This window comes from Mustela erminea, chromosome 5 (genome assembly GCF_009829155.1).
Source record: "Mustela erminea isolate mMusErm1 chromosome 5, mMusErm1.Pri, whole genome shotgun sequence".
NCBI classification, from domain to species: domain Eukaryota; kingdom Metazoa; phylum Chordata; class Mammalia; order Carnivora; family Mustelidae; genus Mustela; species Mustela erminea.
This window is the reverse complement of record NC_045618.1, coordinates 20,393,513-20,416,131: the sequence shown is the minus strand read 5'-3', so window position 1 is coordinate 20,416,131 and position 22,619 is coordinate 20,393,513. Positions and strand designations below refer to the sequence as shown.

General features: G+C 49.0%; 1 protein-coding gene across 2 annotated transcripts in view; it reads left to right on the top strand.

The window, feature by feature from the left end:
• The window catches only part of PCSK6 (proprotein convertase subtilisin/kexin type 6), a 183,562-nt gene that overhangs the window by 48,573 nt on the left and 112,370 nt on the right, over nucleotides 1-22,619 (top strand). For both annotated transcript variants that reach the window (XM_032342223.1, XM_032342224.1), the window contains exons 3-6: nucleotides 13,145-13,255; nucleotides 13,795-13,938; nucleotides 15,247-15,323; nucleotides 17,594-17,682. In XM_032342223.1, coding sequence (XP_032198114.1) covers nucleotides 13,145-13,255; nucleotides 13,795-13,938; nucleotides 15,247-15,323; nucleotides 17,594-17,682 — 421 coding nt within the window. The remainder of the gene's footprint in view (nucleotides 1-13,144; nucleotides 13,256-13,794; nucleotides 13,939-15,246; nucleotides 15,324-17,593; nucleotides 17,683-22,619) is intronic.

Below are 22,619 nucleotides of genomic sequence, written 5' to 3'. Positions count from 1 at the left end.
ATCTATTGATATTTTAAATCTTTAAAAAAATCAACAAAACACAGAGTAATCAGAGGAGATAAGTATATGAATATGACCCAGCAGAGCATAAAGACTAGGCAACCGAACCTAGTGTTTTATTAATGAAATTAGAGATTGGGCCGATGGATGTTTTTGTGGTTGTCATAGCATGTGTCTTAATGGTTACCATGAATTTAAAAACTCGGGCAGTGAATATAACTGTTTTCCCCTAAAAAACTCGTGTGATCTTTGAGATTAGAGCAAATATAATTTTCAAAGAGGCTAACAATTTGTTTTCATAGAATCCATGTTTATTGGGTCATTAAGTACAGTACGTCCTCTCTGCGTAGGGTTGAGACTAGTGTTCCACAAGTGCCAGCCAGCAGATCCTCCGGAAGCTTAAAAATTCAAGATGGTCGAGTTAGCTTTGGAGGACTTCCTTTCATTCAGCAGGTGACATTGGGATAAACAGCCACGGGTCAGGCTGTGGCCCTAGTTGGTGCCCTTGGAGCAGGTGATCAGGCTGACAGAAAATGAAGCAGGAAGTAGAAAAATATGTGATCTGTCCCAGGGTGATGGGTGCTAGGAGGGAAGGTGAAGTTCGCGAGGGAAGTAGTAGCAGCCCCAACAAAGAAATGAGGCCATTGGTACATCGTAGTTTTCAAACATGGAAATCACCGTCTCTGAAAAGCAATGTGCTGCTAAATGTTACTTTGGGCTTCCAAGCCGACACATGATACTATTTCTTTTTTCCCACAGAATATTTGTAATAAAGTTTCCATGGAGAAATGAGTTCTTGGTGTCGTCCCAGGCTATCCCCGTGGACGGTCGTGGGCTCCTTTTGTAGTGGCTGAGCTGAGGGCTGGCGGTGGGCGGCTGGAGAGACAGTTTGTCCCTGAGCACAGCACCTGAAACACCCTTCTCCAGAGTGTCGCTTTGTGGTGATCTGATTTCGAGCACGTGAGAAGGTGGTCCTTGTGGAGCTCGTTCGTGTAACTGGGCTGTGACAGGCTGGCGTGTCTTGTATATATTTCTGAATTGATTTTATAGGCAGGTGGATGAACGGATAGATGGATAGATAGAAGGAAATAGATACAAAGCATTATGCTAATCCCCTTACTCCTTCCTAGCTGGGAAAAGAGTCTGATGTTTATTGAGGGGCTACTGTGTGCTGGAGCATTTTTATGTACCTCAGCTCACCTGGTCCTAGGGGGCTATGATTATACCTACGTGCGTTCACACCATGGAACTGGAAGGAATGTTTTTCAAAGGGGCTGGTATAATTTTTTCCCTCTGGGAAGCAGAGCCAGATCGTAGTTGCTGACTCTGACAGAATGGGGCAACCGGAGAAGGCTGAGCAGACCCAATGCTTCCGCTGGTGTAAAACTGAGTGGAAGGGGTACTGTGTGCTTGGTCACCAAAGAAACATGGATTCTTGGCGGTTGCGAGGTGGTGGTGAAGGGGGTGGGGGTAGTGCTGAGATTCACAGCAGCAGCCTCTGTCAAAGCATCAAGAAACTTCTGAGCTAGGAAGGGAGCTGCTGGCAGACCCTCCACAGTTTCACGTCCAAGCAAGCAGTGCGCTCCGTCTTCTGAGGACGACATGCTTGTTCTTCATCCTGGGTCTTCAGAGTTGTTAAGTCGTGACTGCACAGATAGTTACAACGAAGGGCAAGCCATCTGAAGGGGGGAGCCCCCGTCCCCCCCATGGAAGGATGCAACGAGAAGACAATGGGGCAGTGCATTTCTTGGCCCCTTTCCCACAGGGTGTTCTGAGAATTAAGCTGTTCCTCCATGGTTAGAACCACAGCAGAGTTGAAACAGGCCCTGTTGTTTTTTTTTTAAGCGACTGAATTTTAAATCTTTTAAAGGTATCTGGAGCACCGACGTGGCTCAGTGAGTTAAGTGTCCAATTCTTGAGGGTCGTGAGATCGAGTCCCGTGCAGGGCTCCACACTCAGCGTGGAGTCTGCTTGAGATTCTCTCTCTCTCCCTCTGCCCCTCCCCCTCCACGCTCACTCACTTTCTCTCTAAATAAATAAATAAATAAATCTTTAAGGGAAAAAAGGCAAAAAAACCAAAAACTCAGGAGCACCTAGGTGGCTCAGTGGGTTAAGCATCTTCTTTTGGCTCAGGTTGAGCCTATGTCGGGCTCTCTACTCAGCAGGGAGTCTGTCTCTCCCTCTTCCTCTCTAGCAAATAAATAAGAAAATCGAAAAAACAAAAAACAAAAAACATTTAAAGGTATTCAACTTGACTGCACTTCCTTTCCTTCCCCAAGTATTAATTGTGCCCATGCTGGATACCAGGCCCTGGGCCCCAGGGGAGGCAGAGATGCCCACCCAGCTGGCCTCTGCCCTGGGCAAGCCCGCCGCGGAGCAGGGCATGGGAATCGGGCAGCAGAGGGTTGGAGGCAGCATCTAAGGTGCCCGGCTTGTTCCTTTGAGGTGGTCCCAGAGTATTCCATTGTGTTTGGGACGGAGGGCAAACCATTCCCAGCGATCCGCTGTGTCCTTGAAGGGAGGAGAAGGATAGACTTTCCCTTAGCAAAGGCTGCGGCTGTTAAGTTTTCCCAAATACAAGTCCTTTTTATACAAGACCTTACTAAGCTCCTGGCGGGGCTGCTCTCAAAGCTTTGTGCCACTCTAGAAGAAAGAGAGAAAAGGTAAACAGTCTGCAGAGTGGGGACCCGCCTGTGACTTGCGTGTGATTGGCTGCTGCCTTCTCGCAGTGCTAATTAAATTTGTAGCCGCAGGAAAGCAGAGAGAGACATCTGAACCAATTATGAATTCAGAATCGCAAGCGAAATACCCCCGTTTAAAGTCAGTCTAGTTGAATACAAACCAGATCAATTAGCCGTCAGTCGGACTAACTAATACTTACTCGGTCTTGTCCTTCTGATGAAATATCTGGCCAAATTACCCGTTTCACACAGGTGCTTCATGTCGATTTTTCTCGCAGCCCTCCAGAACGCTTTCCTACCTCAGCGAGACATTTCTGCGACACCTAGGCATTTGGAGAGGCTGTGATTAGTATTCTTAAGGAAAGGACGAGATGAGTTAATGTTACTCAGAGACACTGGAATGCGAAGTCACCATTGGGTCTGAATGACCAAACTGGAAATGAATGTTACAGAGCTTCGAGTACCGTGCAATCGAATGCAGATGGTATTTTACTATAATTAGCTCCAGTCCCTATTGTAGAAAAAGTGCTTTGATAAGGGATAGAATTTACAATCCATCCCTACCTCATGAAAGAGTGGATGGAGCGTACATTTGTTAATATCGAACAAAACAAAACACGAGCGGGGGAGGCAATACTGGAGACTCTGTCCCGCTGCTCACGCACGTGTGCCCGGGTGCAGATGCACACACTCACTAAGCATCTTTTTTTTTTTTTTTTTAATTTTTGCGCAGATCCTGTCCCAGAATTGTGCTGTCATTTTCTATTTTCTTTACGTTCTTAATTACCTTTGCTTGATGTTTTTTTCTAACCTCCCTTGAAAAGGGCCATTTGGCTCCAAGCGCTTTGTGCATCTCCTTGGGAGAAGAGCCCGACTGTTGTCCGTGTGCAGTATCAGTCCGTGGGTTTTTCCAGGGGCTGTCATTTAAGCAAACTGAAAGCATTTGTTTTTAACTTGTTCTTTTGCCAAAAGTCTGGAGAAGGGTAGATGTTACAGAAGCATCGGCCAATGGCTGCTAGGGCTCACAAATTTTTTTTAAATTACTCGTTCTGATTTTGTTCCAAGCTGGCTTATAGTTTGGTGTGGCTGGCTGCCTCTTCCAACCCTTACATTTTAGTGTGATGACTGTGGTTCAGCCGTTCCCTTCCTTTTCGTTCTCAGCCAGACTGATGACGGAAAGGGAAGGATAAAGATGTTATCAAGCAGGCCCTTCATGGCTCTTTCTGGGGGTTGTGGGAGACTTCAGTTGGAGGCCTGTGTCAGTGCTTGAAGCTCTGAAGTTGGAAACGGTTTCCAGGGCCAGAGTAGGCATTCTGTTTTGTAGGATGGAACTTTGCCCCCAGAGTTTAATCAAAGCTCAGGTTTCTTTCCAGCAGTGATGCAACGTTTAAGCAGATCTTTCCATTAACCACAGATGGAATTTTATCTGAGCGTTTGGTGTGCTAGAACCATTCGAAGTGCAAACAAAAAGTTCCTGGCACATTCAAGCACGCAGACAGTAAGTGACCAAGTTGCTCTCAGGGTCAGTGAACTCATGGCTGGGGGTTGGGGGCAGGAGAGGGCCGCCTCCCAGGGTCCCCTGGATTTGTCCATCTGGGGGCAGGAGAAAACTGCAGCTGTCTTCATAATTTTCCTGATAACCCAGCTGGGTCGAGTAGAATGGCTACTCTGAATTGGTAAAAATGGTCATTTAAAAAAATACTTTAAAAGATGAGCTTTATTATTTCATTAGCACTTTTGATGCTTCTGCCTAGATGCCTCACAGACATCTCAAAGTCCATGCGTTCCCTAGCCTGGCTGACCACCTCTGACCCCGCCTCTGTCTCAGAAAGACAGCAGCCTCCCTCGCACCACATGTGTCCCACCTCCAGTACAACTCCATGCTGCCCTTGACCCACGTTGCCCCATGCACCCCTGCCCTCTCTCACCTGGACCACTGCCCTGCCCTGCCCTCCTCACTGGCCCGCTGTGGGCTTCCTTGCCTCTCACCAGTCTGCACGCCACCCTCCTAAGAGATCCCGTGACACATATGGGACGCTGCCACTGGCCCTTGAGAGGTCGGTCCCAGACCCTTCTTCCTCCGCCAGACGCCAGCCACACTGGCCTTTCCAGCCCTCCTCACATGGCATTGGCTCTTTCCCCCTCCAGACTGCCTTTCTTCCCTATGTCTCTTCCTCTCTCACCTCAGCTCCTATGTGCCGGCCACCAGAAGTCAGCTCAGCACCCTCTGACTTGACTTGCCCTCCCTACCGTTATATGTTTATATTCTTGACTTGTGAGATTTCCTCACTGGGTTCCAGGAGTGGAGGGGTTGTGTCTATTTATCTCACCACTCTGATCCCAGTCTGACCCTTGAGCGTTGCAGGGGTGGGGCCAGAGAGGGTCTAGGTGGGGGCTCCAAGTCTGGCATTCCTTCCAAGCTGCCGGTGGTCATGGGCAGTGCGCCATCTTGAAGGGCTTAGTGGTCCCATGGATGTAGGAGAAATTGTGTCGTCCCCCTCTCCGAGGCAGCTCCCAGTACACACAAGAACAGGAAAGAAGCCTGTCCTGCTCTGCAGCTATTGGATTTACTTGACCACGGCCTCCTCCCTTTTGCTCCTATAAACATCTGTTTCCTGGACATTCTGGAAGTTGTGCCAAGGTCGCAGGCCCAGGTGGGAGCACACAGGAGCACATGGCAGTGTTTGGTGGGAGTGATGAGTGGTTTAGTGCGTCTGGGATCTGGTATGCGACAGAGCCGGGCTTGGCGGGAGCTGCAGATGGTTCCCCGGGGCGCCGGGAGCACGAGGCTGGGGAGAGTGCGCAGTTTTCCAGACCCTTAGGAGAGATGATGGGAAGGTAATCTGGCCTGAGGTGGAGGAGTTTACAGAGAGAAGCACGTGAGCCCATCTCTTGCCAGCAGACCATAATGTTCTTGAGGGCCAAGGCCACATCTCAGTTGTTTGTGAGTCTAGCAGAATACCCAGGAAATAGTAGACAGACACTTAGTCAACGTTCATTGAAACATAACTCAGTCGCACAGAGTAGGTTCACATAATCCAGTTGTATCTGTTATCATTTGCTTATTCCCATCTTTTTACGTAAAAACATCAGAAGTGAGTCATGGCCTGCCTTCATGACATGATGTCAAAAACCTGAAAAAGGGCCTGGATGAATGAATCACACTGTATCTTGTATGGCTAAAGCCTACAGTGATGACAGTAGTGACGGTCCAGCCGGACGCTGGATGTGGTCACTGGTATCGACTTAGTGAACACTGGGGGGTGGGGAGGAGAGGGGCACTAGGCTCTGGCCACCTGACCTGTTGTCCGTGAGCAGAGACAAGTGATACTGAGGTGCGGACTGGGCTACCTGCTCTTCCCTTCCAGCAGAGTAAGAACTAACTAACAAGAGAATGAGGCGAGTCAGTTTCCCAAAGTACTCTTACATTTTCCCGTCTCCAAAATGGGCAGAATGAGTAGTGTCCTCTCTCTCCCTCGTGAAACAGCTGTGTCCATGCGGTTCAGCTTGGATGGCAAGGGTTGGAGATACCCTACACGTCGTTTCAGCTCTGTTGTGGCGAGCAAGCGGATTTGGGGCTAGGGCCCAGTTGGCCTCTGTGATGTGGGAAGGGAGAGGAGGTGGGGTTCTGTGCTGAGTCAAGATACCCTTTATTTTGTTGGATCATCTTCCTTCTCTCTCCCTCATCTACTACCTTGGTTCCTGGGTTTCCAGATAAGCCACGGCCAGACCAGCCTAGCATCCCTCCCCACTCTGCCCCAAGTGATACTCTTAGGGGGGCTCGGGTATCTCACCGGGACAGGCTGTAATGAGGCTGTCCAGTCATTGCTTGCTTGCAGGCCTGGTTCCTCTCCCTGCCACCCCCCAGGAACATGAGTGTGACTGCACTTCTCCATTCCTCGCATGGAAAGGCCTGATCCACTTTCTGTTCCGTGAGTCTAGCTGAATTCAATGGTTCATACCCATTTTGGAATTACAGGTCCATTTGAAAACCTGATGAAATTTCTAGATCGCCTCTCTCTCTCTCTCTCTCTCTCTCTCCAGAAGGGGTTGGGGGCAGAAATCATGTGCTCATGTCCACACCACTTTGCCTATAGTTTCTGGGGCTTCCTGGGACTTTTGCCTATCCTTCCATTCTTGAGGGACCCTAGACCAGGGGAAGAAGGCCCCCGCCTAGCCCCCTGGCTCATTTCATGTGTGCATTAACCATTGCCTCTCCTAAGACAGGCCACCTTGCAAGCTGTAAGGTGATTTGCACTGGTTGGGGAGTATTATTTTTCTTTCTTTCAATTCCCCACCCAGTGGGTTGGCTTCCTGGTTGAAAGTTGGTCCAACCTGCATTGGGAAATGGGCTGATCTGACCCCCTGACTTCACAGCTTGGAAGCTGAAGCCCAGGCAGGCTGGCAAGCCTCCCACAGGTGGAGTGAGACGGAGGGTTATCGTCTACATTCCTTCTGGTGAGCTTATTCTCTCCTGGAGGAGGTCTTAGGATTTGGTGCCACTTGGGCCCTCGGGGGTCTGGCCCCTGACTTCTTCCACAGCTATTTCCTGGTTGGCAGTCAGGGCTGGCTTACTCACAAGCAGAGAGCAGAGGCAATTCCCTGTCCTTCAGCAATTACAGAAGAAGTTGCCCTTCTCTTTGATGATGCTAAGGGAGAAAGAAAAAAGAGAGCTGGCAGGAGCTGTCTCCCATGCTCTGGATACAACCGTGCATGGAACGTTGAACCCACAGAGAATTAACGCTCAGTGAACGGAGCATACCGGGGGCATGTCAAGGCAGTTGAGCAGCTTGATTCAAATGTGTGCTCTTCCTCCTGGAGGTAGTGGGGACCTGAGAAGATGTGGGGACAAGGGTCTCTGTGAATGGTCTTTGTTGTCTTAGCTCCATATCAGGGCAAAGACTCTGGAGCCTCCTTCTAGGACTTTCTAGCTCCTGCCAACTTCCTGAGGCTTCTGAAGCCATAGTGGGGCCCCCATGAGCCATGAGGGCTTTGCAGCAGGACATGAGCACATGGAAGCTTTGGGTGGAATGGAACTGGGCTTTCATGCTCTCGCAGGGGTCATTGGCTCATGGGAGAAAGCTACAAAACAAACCCTTTGTCACTTGTTGAGCCCATGACTGCTGTGCTATGCCCAGCTTCTGGTCCAGCAACAGGTCTGTGGCCCACAGGGAAGAAAACATGACCAGGGTTGCCCAAGGCACACCTGCCAGAATGCCGCTTGGACAGTAGCATCGATGACCCGTGACACCTGCAGGCCATCTACTGGGATCCTGCTCATTGATGTTACCTCTTTACACCCTTCTTGGCATTTTACCTTATCTACAGAATGGCATTCACCAGAGGCCTAATTTTAATTTGACTTCAAGAAGAAAGATGGGGGGTTGGCATGCCTGGCAGAAGAAAGCATTGCTTTTCACATAAACTGGAGAAGATGATGAAGCCGTCTGCATGCCTAGAATTCTCTTCCCCAGAGTAAATAACTTTCTATGATCAATATGCTGTATGTTCAGCAAGAAACATACCAAGAAAAACATAAAAGGAAGAGGGTCAGCGTGAAGTTCCACCTTCAAAATAGGACTTGGAAGAAATCAGGATGTTTTTTGCAGGCTGATACTGGTGTGCTAAGAGAGGTGACTTGTGTTTGGGCCAGATGTGGCATTTGGCAAACGTTGCTCTTGCCCCAAATCACTTATGGCTGATCTTCCACAGAAAAAAATCAGTCAAGGTCATGGGGTGGTCATTAAGACTCAGTTGCACTTTCTCCTCTGAATTGTGTTTTCTATTTATTTATTATTATTATTTTTTAAAGATTTTATTTATTTATTTGACAGAGATCACAAGTAGGCAGAGAGAGAGAGAGGAAGCAGGCTTCCTGCTGAGCAGAGAGCCCAATGTGGGGCTCGATCCCAGGACCTGAGATTATGGCCTGAGCTGAAGGCAGAGGCTTTAACCCACTGAGCCACCCAGGCACCCCTGAAATGTGTTTTTTAAAAGTCTACTCGTTGTTATATTTGTAATCAGAAATGTATTCATTTAACTTCACTCCTGTGTTCAAGAAGCATTTAGTGAGCTCTTCCTGTGTTCCACACAGTGCTGGGTACACTGAAATACAGTGGTGGGCAAAACCCAGGCCCTACCCCCAGGCCAGTGGGGAGCAGAGGGCGATCAGATGGACCCCCACTTCTGGCAGAGTCTCCAAAGTTTGTAGTCATTCTGTGTCCGTTTCATCTTGCCTTTTCCATAAGAAAGCGGATGTTTATGGTCCAGCAGAGCTTTGCTCAGCAAGGACCTGTCACAGGACAGGTGTTTGCTGAGAGCTGGGGAAACCAGGGTGACTTCAGTTATCCTTCTTGTGGGAGGAAAGAAGGGCTAATGGGCACACTGGGGAGTGAGGGCAGTGGTAAAGAGACATGCATGGGAGCCTAGGAGCTCTGAGGAGGACCCTCTGAGTGGCCAGTCTGGACATCAGAAAAGGTTTCCAGCATGTGTGAGGCTCAAAGATGAATATAAGTAGAGGGTGGGTAGGGGGTTACACCAGGCCAGAGGCACAGAGCCTCGTGGCACAACCCAGCCTGCTGGAGATGGAAGACCGGGCGGAGTGGCCTGGGCATAGAGTGAGGTTCAAGGGGAAAGGTGTGTGGTGCCCTATGACCTGGCAGAGGCTTTAACCCACTGAGGGGGACAGAGGGAGTGGTTGGGGCGAGAGCTACAGGTCTGTGCAGGAAGTGGTTCCAGCCAGAGCTGGCCCCAAGAGCCACTGCCTCCAGCCTCTCTACCCAGCCCAGGGCCCCTCCCAGAACCGCCTCAGGCCACCGCAGCCCCTCCTCTGGGGTCCTGTACATTCTCATCTCCAGTGGGAGAGGGGAGGTCTCCAGTGGGAGAGGCGAGGTCAGGCGAGCTAGAATCCCAGACCCTCCTTCAGCAGGATAGCCTCAGGGATTCTCAAACGTTGACAAAGCTCAGCCCTGATTAAAGCCACTGTTGAAACCTGTATTACCGTCTGAGGGCAGCTGTAACAAATGCCCACACACTGGGTGGCTTGAAATAACGGATATTTCTGATGTCACCGTCCTGAAGTCCAGAAGCCTGGAATCAAGGTATCCATGGGGCTGCAGCTGAGAATCTTTCCTTGCCTCTTCCAGCTTTCAGTGGCTCCACGCATTCCTTGGCTGGTGGCTGCCTCCCTCCCGTCTCTGCATCTGTCTCTGTCTTCCCAAGGGCTGTCCTCCTGCCTTCTTGCATGGGGACACATGTCCCTGGAATTTAGGGCACACTCAAATAAATCACCCAGATAATCTCGTCTGGAGATCCTTAACTTAATTACTTCTGGGTGCACATACCTTTTGGGAGGCCACCATCAACCTCCTATAAACATACGGAGGGGGTCTGGGGGGCTTAGTCGCTTGAGCATCTGACCCTTTGATCTCGGCTTGGGTCATGATCTCAGGGTTGTGGGATCGAGTCCCATGCTGGGCTCCACACTCAGTGTGAAGTCTGCTGGACTTGAGATTCTCTGTCTCCCTCTCCCTCTGCCCTCCCTCCCTCTCTCAAAAACAAATAAATGAATAAAATCTTAAAAAAAAAAAAAAAAAGAAGAAGAAGCCTGTGGGGAGTGAAGTAGAATGAGCAGGCACTTTCCTGTGTGCTGTATTCCTCTTTCCTTCAATGCAGTGATCTGAAAGCTTGATGCATGCACGATCCATTGTCTTCATAAGGGCTCTACCCTCTCCAGGCATCCTGAGGCACTAAATGTGTTTTATTCTGCTCCAGGCCCACTCCTTTGCAGACTTGCTTGAGTTCAAGACTGATTTTCTGAGTTCTGCGGCCTTGAAAAGTAGACCGTGTGTACCACGGTCTCTTCCCCTGCATTTTTCACCTGGAGAAAGTCTGAATGCCTCCTTGGGAAGCTGGGAAATCCAGATAGACCATGAGTGAATCTTCCATGTAAAAGGGCAGTCTGGGTGAACTTCCAGAGAAGTATTATGAAGAATACTTGAAACCCCACAAAGGATCCTAGGTTGCTTTTTCTCAGAAAGATAATCACACACGTCAGGGATCCCCTTATATTTCCCTGCACTTGGCTGAGAAACAAGGCAATGTCTGGAGCCCAGAGAGAGACAATGGCAAGGAAGCCCAGACCCAGGGGCCACTGGCCCAATCAGCCTGAGACAGTGAGGACACCTGTGATTCCATCTGGATAATTTGTTATATTTGGTTCCATTGGCCTGCCAGTGCTCACCAGTTGTCAAAGACTTACAGTGACCTGTTGAGGGAGAGAGAGCTGCCCCTGAGACCAAGCTAGAGGGAGATCTCCAAACTGTGCCATGGACCCGTGCCAGGACAGCCCACCCTCAGAACTGTGTGTTAGCGTTGGGTTTGGGGCCAGGGTACTCACCCTTTCATCCCGCCAGGGGACTATTTTGTGACTTCTGGCAACATGCTTTCCCATGTCATCTCCCTGGTGACCCTCTCAAGCTTGGAAGAAGAGAGTGCACCTCCTTCTCTATAACTGGATGTCCACAAGCGTCGGAAGGTGCTGGATGTTAGTAAGGTGGGTGGTGAGTCAGTAGGACAAGATGGATTGGGAACGTCCCCGGGGAGCTTGGAGCCATTAGTGGTACACGCAACGCTCTGTTTTGTAATTAGGGTGTTTAGCAGATTAGGAAATATTGTCTTAAGTGTTGTGTACTGAGTAAATCTTTCTGGTTCAGACAGTGATTTATGGGGAAGTTACAAAATGCCATCAGAGGGTATTGTGAACAAAATATCTCACTGTATAGTTTTATTGTCCATGGAAGTATCTATTCACGGCAATTATAAATTATCTAGGACTTGGGGCCGAGGTTCGTTTTAGTGCCTAGCCCCAAACTGTTGTTGAACTGTTTGTGGTGTTTCTAAGGAACCTGGGTGTCTCCTGGTGTTTCAGGAACAAAGCACGTTGGTAGAGGGACAGGCTGTGATACTTCTTCCTAAGCACTTTTTCCTGTTGATCCATATTGCCTTTTCAGATCAATCCCCGCCCTTAAATGTGAGGCGGTATATGGGGCTGTCCTGCTTTCCTTCCTCAGGACAGTGTAGGGAAACGGAGGCCAAGAGAGGTCTGAAGGAAGACATTCTGCCCCTCTGCCTTTGGCGGCCTCTAATTCCCTTCCAGAGTTGCCTTGGGTGGCTCCTCTGGTGGCTGTGCCAGCCTTGGGTCTGAGCCTGAGGTCACCGGCCTTGCCTGGCGTCCCCCCGGGCCCCCACTGCTCCAACCCTTGATGTTCCCCTCTTCCACTCCTTCTCCTCCTCACCCCACTTCCCCTACCTGTCTGCTCCTTCAGAGCCTGCATCACACTCTGGGCGGCTTGGTGGGGGACCCCCACCTAAAGCACAGACTCCTGAGAGCAGAGCCCCAGTGCCGTCGTCCTGCATATCCCCACCCCAGTTCCAGACTGAGCCCCAGAGGGAGCCATTACTGAATCAAGTGGGACCACAGTAGCAAGAAAATGCTTTGCTTCAAGGCGTGGGAATTCTTTCCCCCGTGATCTTTTAAAAGTACAAATAAAACAAAACAAACATCTTCAACCTCGAAACACACACACTCTCTCTCTCTCTCTCTCTCTCTCTCACACACACACACACACACACACACACACACACGCTGAAGTGAGTGCTTTCTATATACTCCTTCATACGCAAGTGCCCCCTCAGGACAACCCATGATGGTGCCCATTGTACAGACAAGCAAACTGAGGCCAGGGAGGTTACTGAACTGCTCTCAGTCATACAGCTGGTGAGAGTGGGACTGTGTTTTGAATCTAGGCAGCTAGGCCTCCTGGATTCCTGCTCCAAAGTATCACAGATACTCCCTCGCAAACTCTTTTTCTTGGTTGTGAAGGCAGATCATGCCAACTGAAAATTCATAAAAACCCTGAAGATAATTTAGAAATTTTATTTATTTATAAAGATTTTATTTATTTATTTATTTGACAGAGAGAGAGAGAGAGAGAGCAGGAACATAAGCAGGGGGAGTGGGAGAGGGAGAAGCAGGCCTCCTGTTGAGCAAAGAGCCCAATGTGGGGCTCGATCCCAGGACTCTGGGATCGTGACCCCGAGCCAAAGGCAGATGCTTTAACAACTGAGGCACCCAGAGGACCCTAATTTAGAAATTTTAAATTAGCAATAATGTCACCACCAAAGAATTACAGCTCTTAATATCTTGCCATATCTCTTGCTAGATTTTTCTCTGTGCTTATTTTGGTACCGTTTCCAGAGGCGACTAAAAATTCCAATGTATGGATTACTGTAATTTACTGATTCCTGTCCTCTCTGTAGAATGTCTTGCTTCCAACTTCCAATAACTGTTTGATCAATTCTCCCCTTTTTACAGTCTTCACACTTGTAGCACTGATGGAGAGGCTACAGACAATCATGAGATCCTCTTTAAAATAAATAGTAACTGCATTTCTCCCTGCCAGGTGAAATGGCTCCAACAACAAGAAGTTAAACGCAGAGTGAAGAGACAGGTGCGAAGCGACCCGCAGGCCCTCTATTTCAACGACCCCATTTGGTCCAACATGTGGTACATGGTGAGTGGGTTGTGGGCCTCACTGCCCCCTGGGCATTTGCACTGCCATGTTGCTGGGATGGGTTCATTTCCCCCAGCAAAGCTAAATCCTCACGGCAACTCCAAACAGACGCATTTCCTATCATTGTGAAATCCCTGCTTCAGTGCTGCGTAGCACAGATGTTCTTGTGAAAGTTTTAAGAATGATGCAAAACCTCCCCAGGGTGGGGGGTGTGGAGTCTTTGAGCAGGGCAGTGAATTCTTGCAAGCTCAGGACTAATTAAGCAGTGAAAAGTGAGAGCCCACAAAAGGAGATAATACCCTAGGAAAATGATAGATTGCCAGGTGTAGGAAAAGCTCGGGGAGCACTTCCCATTCACTCTTCCTGGAGAAAGAGGTTGTCTGCTCTGAAGGGCACGGGGAAGTGTTTCCTTCTCATTCACTTGCGCGCATAAGAACGCCCCTGCTGGGTTTGCGCGGTACGATGTGCCCATCTTATGCCATGCTGTGGCTGCAAGGAGTCCGTGCTGGGGCTGGGCTTTGTGTCTTCTGTGCCTACAGCACTGTGGTGACAAGAACAGCCGCTGCCGATCAGAAATGAACGTCCAGGCAGCATGGAAGAAGGGCTACACTGGGAAGAACGTGGTGGTCACCATCCTCGATGATGGCATAGAGCGGAACCACCCCGACCTGGCTCCAAACTATGTAAGTCAAGCCTAGGAACGTGCAAAGATACTCAACCATGCTAGTCATTCCATAAATACACAATTTAAAAACCATAAGGCAAATAAATAAATAAAATAAAAATAAAATGATTTTTTAAAAATAAATAAATAAATAAAACCCATAAGGTGCCATTTCTCCCCTCCCCACCCCATTATATTAAACAATACAGAAAACCATGTTGTGGGGGAGGGGGGGTGTTGGCGAAACACACTTCCCTCTGTCATCCTCGAGCCGGGGGTTGCCCAGAAGGATCGGTCCAGATGTTTGAGGAGTCACATGTATTCCCGAGAATGGGTCCTAAAGAATTCAGAAACGGGTGTGGAGATGGTCATCGGACTAACGCAAGTGGCGTGAAACATGACACAGGTCAAGCCTGGGCTCTGGACCCAGCTGCCTGGGGTTCTGTTCGGGCTCTGCAGTTCACTAGCTCTGAGACCTCGGGCAAGTTGCTTCACTTCTGGGCCTCAGTGTCACCATCTGGGAAATAGCACCTCATCCGGTCATTGCGAGGACTGAAAATCTTTGTACATGTAAAGGAGCGAGCCTGGCACGGAGCGCATAGGAAGGAGGCATTCAATATTCTAATGTATTCTAACGAACCTGCGTGTGTAACAAAGGTTAAGTTCACCCATGCCCTATCTGTTGGAGAGACAATCACGCAGCCCTTAAAAGTGGCAGTTTTGCAGTCAACAATCCATGAGAGCTTTTCTGAAGTGTTTTATTTAAAAGGAGGGTGTGAAATGATACGAGTACTGTAACCATGAGTGTCTAAACAGAGACACGAACATTAGACACATAAGGTGACGGACAGTCTGACACATACTGCAACATGGGTGCGCCTTGAGGACATTAAATGGAAGATGCCAATCACGGGAAAAAAAAACAAAAAACAAATTCTGTATGATTGGACTTAGAAGAGGCACCTAGAGCAGTCCAATTCTTGGGGACAGAAAGCAGAATGGGGATTGCCAGGAGCCGGAAGAGTGGAGAGAGGAAAATGGGTTCAGAGTGTCAGTTTTGCAAGGTGAAGAAGTCTGGGGGTGCAGGGGAGTGACGGGTGAGCGACCATCTGAATGTACTTAATGCCATTGAACTTGATACTTTCAAATGGTTAGGAGGGCACATTTTCGGGGGGTGTATTTTACCGCAATAAAAACGTATGCAAGATGATAGTTCTAGGACAAGAGTACCAAGTGTATGTTTTTCTCTACTTTCTAAGAGAAGCATAAAAATTATTTCAAGCACGCTGTGCCATTTCTCTTCGGTCACTGAGATTTCCTTTCTTAGGATTCCTACGCCAGCTATGATGTCAACGGAAATGATTATGACCCGTCTCCGCGCTATGATGCCAGCAATGAAAATAAGTATGTCACTCTGTCTCCTCCTTCCTTGCTTCCCTGTCCCTCTCCCTGCAGAATCACTATTGAACTGGCCCCCCGTAGGGATTCTGGAAGGGTGATGGGGCCGCCTGGCCGGTGTCTGGGGCTTAGCCAGGAGCCAGAAGCCAGTCCCAGAACAGCCCTTCAGGCACAAGACAGCCTATGTGGAGTTCGCCTCTTCTTGGGGTGTCAGCTCTGCTGGTCAGCTAGAAACAGATGTTTGAGGCACAAGACAGCCTATGTGGAGTTCGCCTCTTCTTGGGGTGTCAGCTCTGCTGGTCAGCTAGAAACAGATGTTTGACCAACATTGTTTCTGTTTCCAACCTTGTCTCCATGACCAGTTGTGTTATGACAGCAGTTTGGGGGCACCTGGGTGGCTCAGACAGTTAAGCCTCTGCCTTCAGCTCAGGTCATGATTTCAGGGTCCTGGGATCAAGCCCCGCATCGGGCTCCCTGCTCAGTGGGGAGTCTGCCTCTCCCCTCACTCATGTGCAGGCTCTCTTTCTCTCTCTCAAATGAATAAACTCTTTTAATACAAAAAAAAAAAAAAAAGACAGCGGTTTGGCCTAGTGGAGCAGAGAAGTCATATGCCTGAGCTTTTTTGTCTTCGTCCATGACCTTATGGGAGAGGTGGAAGGGCCCTGAGTGATGTTGGATAGATCTGGGTTCAAGTCCAAGCTTTACCATCCCTGGCGGTGAGGCTTCATCTCAGTCTTAAGAGACTTTCCCGTGGAGACGATGCTCCTTATCTCCCAGGGTTGTGGGCGGGCTGAACAGACAGGGGAAGAAACCGTGAGGGGTGCCGTCTAGGTAGCTGTTTTCATCATTTTGCAAACGAAGACAGCTGGTCTAGAGAGATTAGATGACTTGTGTGCTGTGAAGTGACAGCCTGTTGTGGGGGGAGTCAAGTCCAGCTTCACAGACCTGGCCCTGGGACTTCATTCACTGTGTCCTGCCTGTCTTTTCTCTGCTGGCTTGCCCCATGCCCTGAGCTTGCCCCATGCCCTGAGCTTGTACCATTCCTCCAGAAATATTTCATGGAAAAGAACAAAAGACCTTTCTTTGGTCTCCCAGCTGACACAACGCTTGCCAAGGTGCCTTCTCCCTCCCATATAGTATTTTGCTTTTCTGTAGAGTCCATGGTGAGGTTCAAACACGGGTACCCATGCCGTGCTGTGCAGGGAGGCTCAGCTAGGCTGATGTGTTCAACACCACAGAGCTCAGAGTCCCTGGAGCTAGCAGAGGCCCCAGCCCTGAGGGCTGCTTTCCTGCCTCGTGTCCCAACGTCATGTGTCCCAAGGTCATGTCCGGAGGTGCCCTTCCTGCTCAGCCACGAGCACGCCTTGGGTGCAGGGTGCCTCATTTCCCAGCCACACATCCAGGGGGCTGGGAGGAATGATCCAGACAGGACACAGTGACCCGTGAAGGGCAGGCCTGAATCTGGGTGAGACATGGAGCTCCGTGACACTGGGGACAGCCCTGGCCCCGGGGGGTGGCATGAGATCCGCAGAAGGATGGATGACTCCCTTCCAGAAGGCTAGCACGCAGACCCGGGACTATTTTTAAAGGTGGTTTTAAATTTAAATCAATGATTCTAATCCCCATGGACTCTCACAGAGATGGGCTGTTGAAACTTGCCCATATTTTGGCCTCTCTGCAGAGGAATTGCCTCCATGAAGCACGTTGGAAAATGGGGTCATTACTGAGGAAAGCAATTTGTTTTTCTGGTAATTTCTTCGCAGTCCCTCCGCCGCTGTTGAGTGTTCCAATTTCAAGCGTTCTTCCTCGGCTCCTGCTTAAGTGGCCGTGGAGGGGAGGGGAAGGGAGGGCTGTCCCAAGGTGAGCATGGGGGTGGCAGGGGCACAGGACACCCATTCGTTCTCCCTTCCATCCTGTCAGCCCCATGTATGTCTACGCTGCACCTGCAGTGTGCTAGACAATGTACTGTGGGTGACCTGAAGGCATAGTTCTGGAGGAGGAAAGCCCCGGACCCTGGGTGCGGGGAGCAGAAGCCCCTCACTTCGTCCTGGGATTAGGGGAAGTGCTTGCCGAGTGCAGGGGCAAGACTGCCCTGGGGGGTTGGGCAAAGCTGGGCTTGAGGCTCCCTCCTGGGGGAGCAGCTGGCAAGGGAGGGGTGGGGGGGGGGCAGGACAGAGGCTAAGTGACACTCCTCCTTGCAGGAGACCTGAGCAATGCCCGGGACGTGCTCCCGATTGCCGGGCGGAGCCCTAACTTCGTTTTCTGCTTTGCTTCAGACATGGTACTCGCTGTGCGGGGGAGGTCGCTGCTTCAGCCAACAACTCTTACTGCATCGTGGGCATAGCGTACAATGCCAAAATTGGAGGTAAGGTCCAGGGGCACGCAGCTGGGGAGCTACGGGGCCCGCAGCAGGGGTGTCCCACCAGGGGCAACAGCTTCACCTCTGCTGGCCTCAACCAGCTGTGTCAGACCTATGCCCCCCCCTTCCCCCCAGTCTGCAGCCTGGTGGCAGGCGGCCAGCACCCCATGACTGGGGCCTCACCGCTGAGGAACTGCTCACTGTGTTGCCCGAAAAGCCATCGGGAAGGCACCCCCTTTCTTTCTCGGCCCTGCTAGTCTGACTCACCACTGTCAACCAGACCACCCCTCAGAAAAGGCCATGCTGGTTCCCTCCTGCTCACAGCCCTGAGGGGGCTCCCTGTCACTCCCACAATGAAAGTCCTTGCTCCAGTATGCTGGCCCACTTCTCCTGCCCCTGCCCCTCAGCTTTAGCCAGGGGACCTTTGTCATAGTGTCCCCTGGTCACAGGTTTTCCTCCCAATTTAGGCCTTGGCTTGCAGCCTTCCTTCCCATCACCCCAGAGCCTCTTCCTGCCTCTCCCTTTGGCTCCGTGCCCACTCTGCTCCCCTCAGCTTGTTCGCCATGGCCGGTGGGGGACCAGGTCTTCCGAGTCCCTGTAAGGAACAATGCCTGACCCCAGGTGTTTCTGCCTCTCCTGGTTATCTTCTCTGTCTAGGAGTCAGTCTTCCCTTGCTGGGAGGGGGATTTAGGGCAGAGTCCCATATCGTCTTCCCCGCCTGAGCCTGGCAGTTTGACAGCCCCAACTGGCAATCTGCAGGTACTCCGAAGTAGCAGTTAGGGGCATTTCACTGAACTGGGAGCTGAGCAGGTGTGTGCCTTGGGCATGAATGGTCCTTGAGCATCCAGCTGGCTTTGGGATGCCCCTGTTCTAGCTGGGGACTCTCTCAGTTTGGAGATGCTCATGCTCAATGGGCCTTCCCAAGACACCGCCTTCCCTGCTGCTTTACCTTTGCTGGTCTACTATGGAGAGGTTGTAGCCTCTCTGGTCTACTATGGAGAGGTTGGGCCATGGGTTCCCTGGATCATGCTGGAGGTTCCGATGGATACATGCCCCTAAGAAGTCTCGCCATAAACTGTAGGACCAGCCTGACGTGGGTACCAATCCCAGTTCCACCACCCGCTAGCTGTGTGTTCTTGGACAATCCATGTAACCTCTCTGAGCCTCGGTTCAGAATAGCAATAACTCAACTGACTCCCCAGGTCTGTTGTGACCATGAAGTGAGATGCGTTGTGTGTGGAAACCATTGGCTGAGGGATAAGTGCAAGGGACTCTGAGCAACTCCATCCCTCCTGCCGAAATTCAGAGACAGAATAAAAGTGATTTGTGTTGCCTTGAGTTAGGGCTCAAGGCAACCCACCTTTGGGATTATCTGAGCCCTGCACCCCAAAGACCCTGGACTGGGAGCACTGACATTTTCAGGGAGCCGTTAGAAGTACAGAAGATCGTAGAGTCCCAGACCTACTGAGTCAGGATCTGCATTATATCAAAATCCCGAGAGGGTGTGACAGCCAGTGTCAGTCTGAGAAGTCCTGGTTGAGAGGGTTTTCTGGAGTCAGGCAGGTAGGTGACACCCACTCTGTGGGCTGCGATGAGCAACCAGAGCAGTTAAGGAGGTAGGGAACCTCCAGAGAAAGTGCCCATGAGTGTGGTTGGTTCTCACTCTGTACTCCATGTGGAAATGTTACCCCAGTTTCCCGAATTCGGAAGAGATCACTTCTTTGACCACAGGGCTTGGGAAGAGGAATATTTTTTAATTAATGTATCTCATATCTTTACGTATAATACTGTGCTAGCCAATGAGGGGAAGAAGAATAAGGATAAGACAGATACAATCTGCGACCTTCTAGAAGCTTCACATGTCTTTGGGATGAACCATGCAAACATGAAAGATAGTATAAGACCAAGTACTGAAATGACAGGCAGATGGGGGGTCAAGGCACGGCAAGCACTCAGTGGGGGCAGAAGCGTGAGGCTGAGGCACAAGCTCAGTACAAGAGAATTTGACTGGGAACAGGAAAGGTGCTTAGGGGAAAATAGGACGGTTAGCATGGAAGCATGCCACGTACGGTTACGGATAGGGTGGGGCTGGCCATGGAGATGCCAAGTGTGGGGTTGGAGGCTGGCATTGACCCAGGGGACCTGTGATAGCTGGGTCTCCAAAATTGCTTGTATACTGCTCCAGCCCTGCCACACAGGCAGACACCCCTTCTTCCAAGCCCAGCCCTGGACAGGGCAACCCTCAGGCACCCCTAACATAGCCTCCCTCTCTGAGTGAGCTAACACACAGGAGATGCCCATGGAACTGACCGTGAGCGTACCCTTTTATTTATTTTTATTTATTTCTTTTAGCTTTTGCTCAAGAGATTAAAGTGTATCTCCTAACTTACTCCAATCTATCTGGAAGCACTCAGACTATTTCACGTATTAGACATGAACCTGAACCAGATCATTCTAATGGACACTCATTCCTATGCTTTGTGCTGTTGTTTTTTTAATTTTACTACATATGTTATAAACCCATAGGCATTGTTCTTCTTCATTAAACAGTTGACTTTAAAATCCTAATGGAAAAGGATATATTTACCTACATATTTACCATTCCCGGAGCCCATCCTCACTTTCTAGCTTTGGATTTCTATGTGGTTTCCATGTTTCTTTAGCCTGAGAATTTCTTTTCATGTTTTTTGAAGTGCAGGTGTACTGATGACAATTTATCTAAGCATTTATCTGAAAGTGTCTTTATTTCAACCTCATTTTTGAAAGAAATTTTGCTGAACACAGAATTCTAATGGGACATGTTTTTCTTTCAACACTTTAAAAATGTTCTTCCATTGTCCTTTGGTGTCCATTGTTTCTGATGGTGAGTCATTTTTAATCTGCATTGTTGTTCCCCGTTTACATAGTGTGATTTCTTTTTTCCATCTGTGCTTTGCCGGTGAGTATGATATACTTGGGTGTAATTTTCTTCATGCTTATCTGGCTTGAGGTTTGCTTGTTTTCCTAGGGGCTTATTCTTATTTTTTGGTCTAAGTCAAATGTGGAAAAATTTCTGTCATTATCTCATTTTTTTTCAACCCTATTTTCCCTCTCCTCTCTTTGGGTACCAGTTATAGTTGTTAGATTCCTTGATATACCTTACAGGTTATTGAGGCTGTGTTCATCTTTTTAAGTCCTTTTTCCCCTCTCTGTGTTTCAAATTATATGATTTCTACTGCACTGTCTTCAGGCCCATTAATACTTTCTTTTGTGGTGTCCAACCTGTTGTTAATTCCATCCAATGAATTCCCTTTTTTTTTTTTTTTTTTTTTTTTTGCTTTCAGATCTCATGCCTTTCTGTCCTGTGATTTCCACATTTTTTTTTTATTGTTCCCACATCTTTCCTGAGGTTCTTCTCTTCACCCATTATTTCTATCTTTTGTTATCGATTCTGTAACATATTTGTAAGAGTTACTTTATTTATTTTTTTTTAAAGATTTTATTTATTTATTTGGCAGAGAGAGATCACAAGTAGGCGGAGAGTCAGGCAGAGAGAGAGAGAGAGAAGCAGGCTCCCGCTGAGCAAAGAGCCCGATGCGGGGCTCGATCCCATGGCACTGAGATCATGACCTGAGCCGAAGGCAGCGGCTCAATCCACTGAGCCACCCAGGCGCCCCTGTAAGAGTTACTTTAAAGACTTGTACTAATTCCAGTATCTCGGTTATTTCTGAGTGCTTGTAATGCTTGCTTCTTCTTTTTACAATGGGTCATATACTCTTGTTTCTTTGCACATGGCTAGCAAATTTTTGCTTTACCCTAAACGTTGTTGTACTACATTGTAGAGACTGTGGATTCTGTGATCTTTGAATGCTGTTGAGTTTCATTCCAGCAGTCAGTTCATTTTGAACATGTGGAGGTTTGACTCTTCATTTTTTATGATTGATCTCTTTCTGATTTGCCCTTAGCCTTAGGGAAGATTCTTTATCCTAACCACATGGTCTTTCCTTTTAGACATCTTTTGGCATCTCAGAGGAAAGATTGAAATGTTTACCAAGACCTCTAACTTGACAAGAATCAAAGTCCAAATTGACTCTCCTGCAGTGGGCAGCGTCTGAAATATCCACTCAGCTCATTCAGCCTCCAGCTGGTCTTTTCCTCTTGAACTTCTGAGAGTCTTTTTTTTAAAGATTTTATTTATTTATTTGACAGAGAGAGATTACAAGTAGGCAGAGAGAGAGAGAGGAGGAAGCAGGCTCCCTGCTGAGCAGAGAGCCCGATGCGGGACTCGATCCCAGGACCCTGAGATCGTGACCTGAGCCGAAGGCAGCGGCTTAACCCACTGAGCCACCCAGGCGCCCGAACTTCTGAGAGTCTTGCCCAAAAGTGTTTCGTTCAGGGATCAACCAACCATTTGAGGGGACTTTATATGTCCTGTTCTGTCGCTCTCTCCTTTCTGAGATTTATCTCAATTTCCAGCTGCTCTAGCTGTCCTAAACTCCATCCTATGACATCCCACGAGAATTAGATTGCATTTTTCCTCCTTAAGTTCTAGCCTCTCTATATACCAAGAGAACTGGGTAGTTCCCATAGAAGAAAAGTGATTTAGACTTGCGTCATACTAAATATGGCTCCCTTCTTTCAAGACCTGACTCCACTGCCTGCCTCTGCCTTCTTCTGTGGGCTTTCGAATGCCCTTATAAAGTCATGTTTCTATTTAATACATCTTTTGTTGAGAATTTATCATTATTATTTTTTAGAGTCAGCGTGATGGAATCTACTCTGCTGTTATTAGAACTATAACTTGTGGTTTATGTTTCTTTACCAAATAGATGATGTTTTTGGTACTACTGCTGCATGACAGTTACTGCAAAATGTAGCTGCTTAACCAACAAATGTGCTACCTAGCAGGAATCATGGCTCAAGGTCACTCATAAGTTTGCAGTTAAGCTATTGGCTGTGACTAT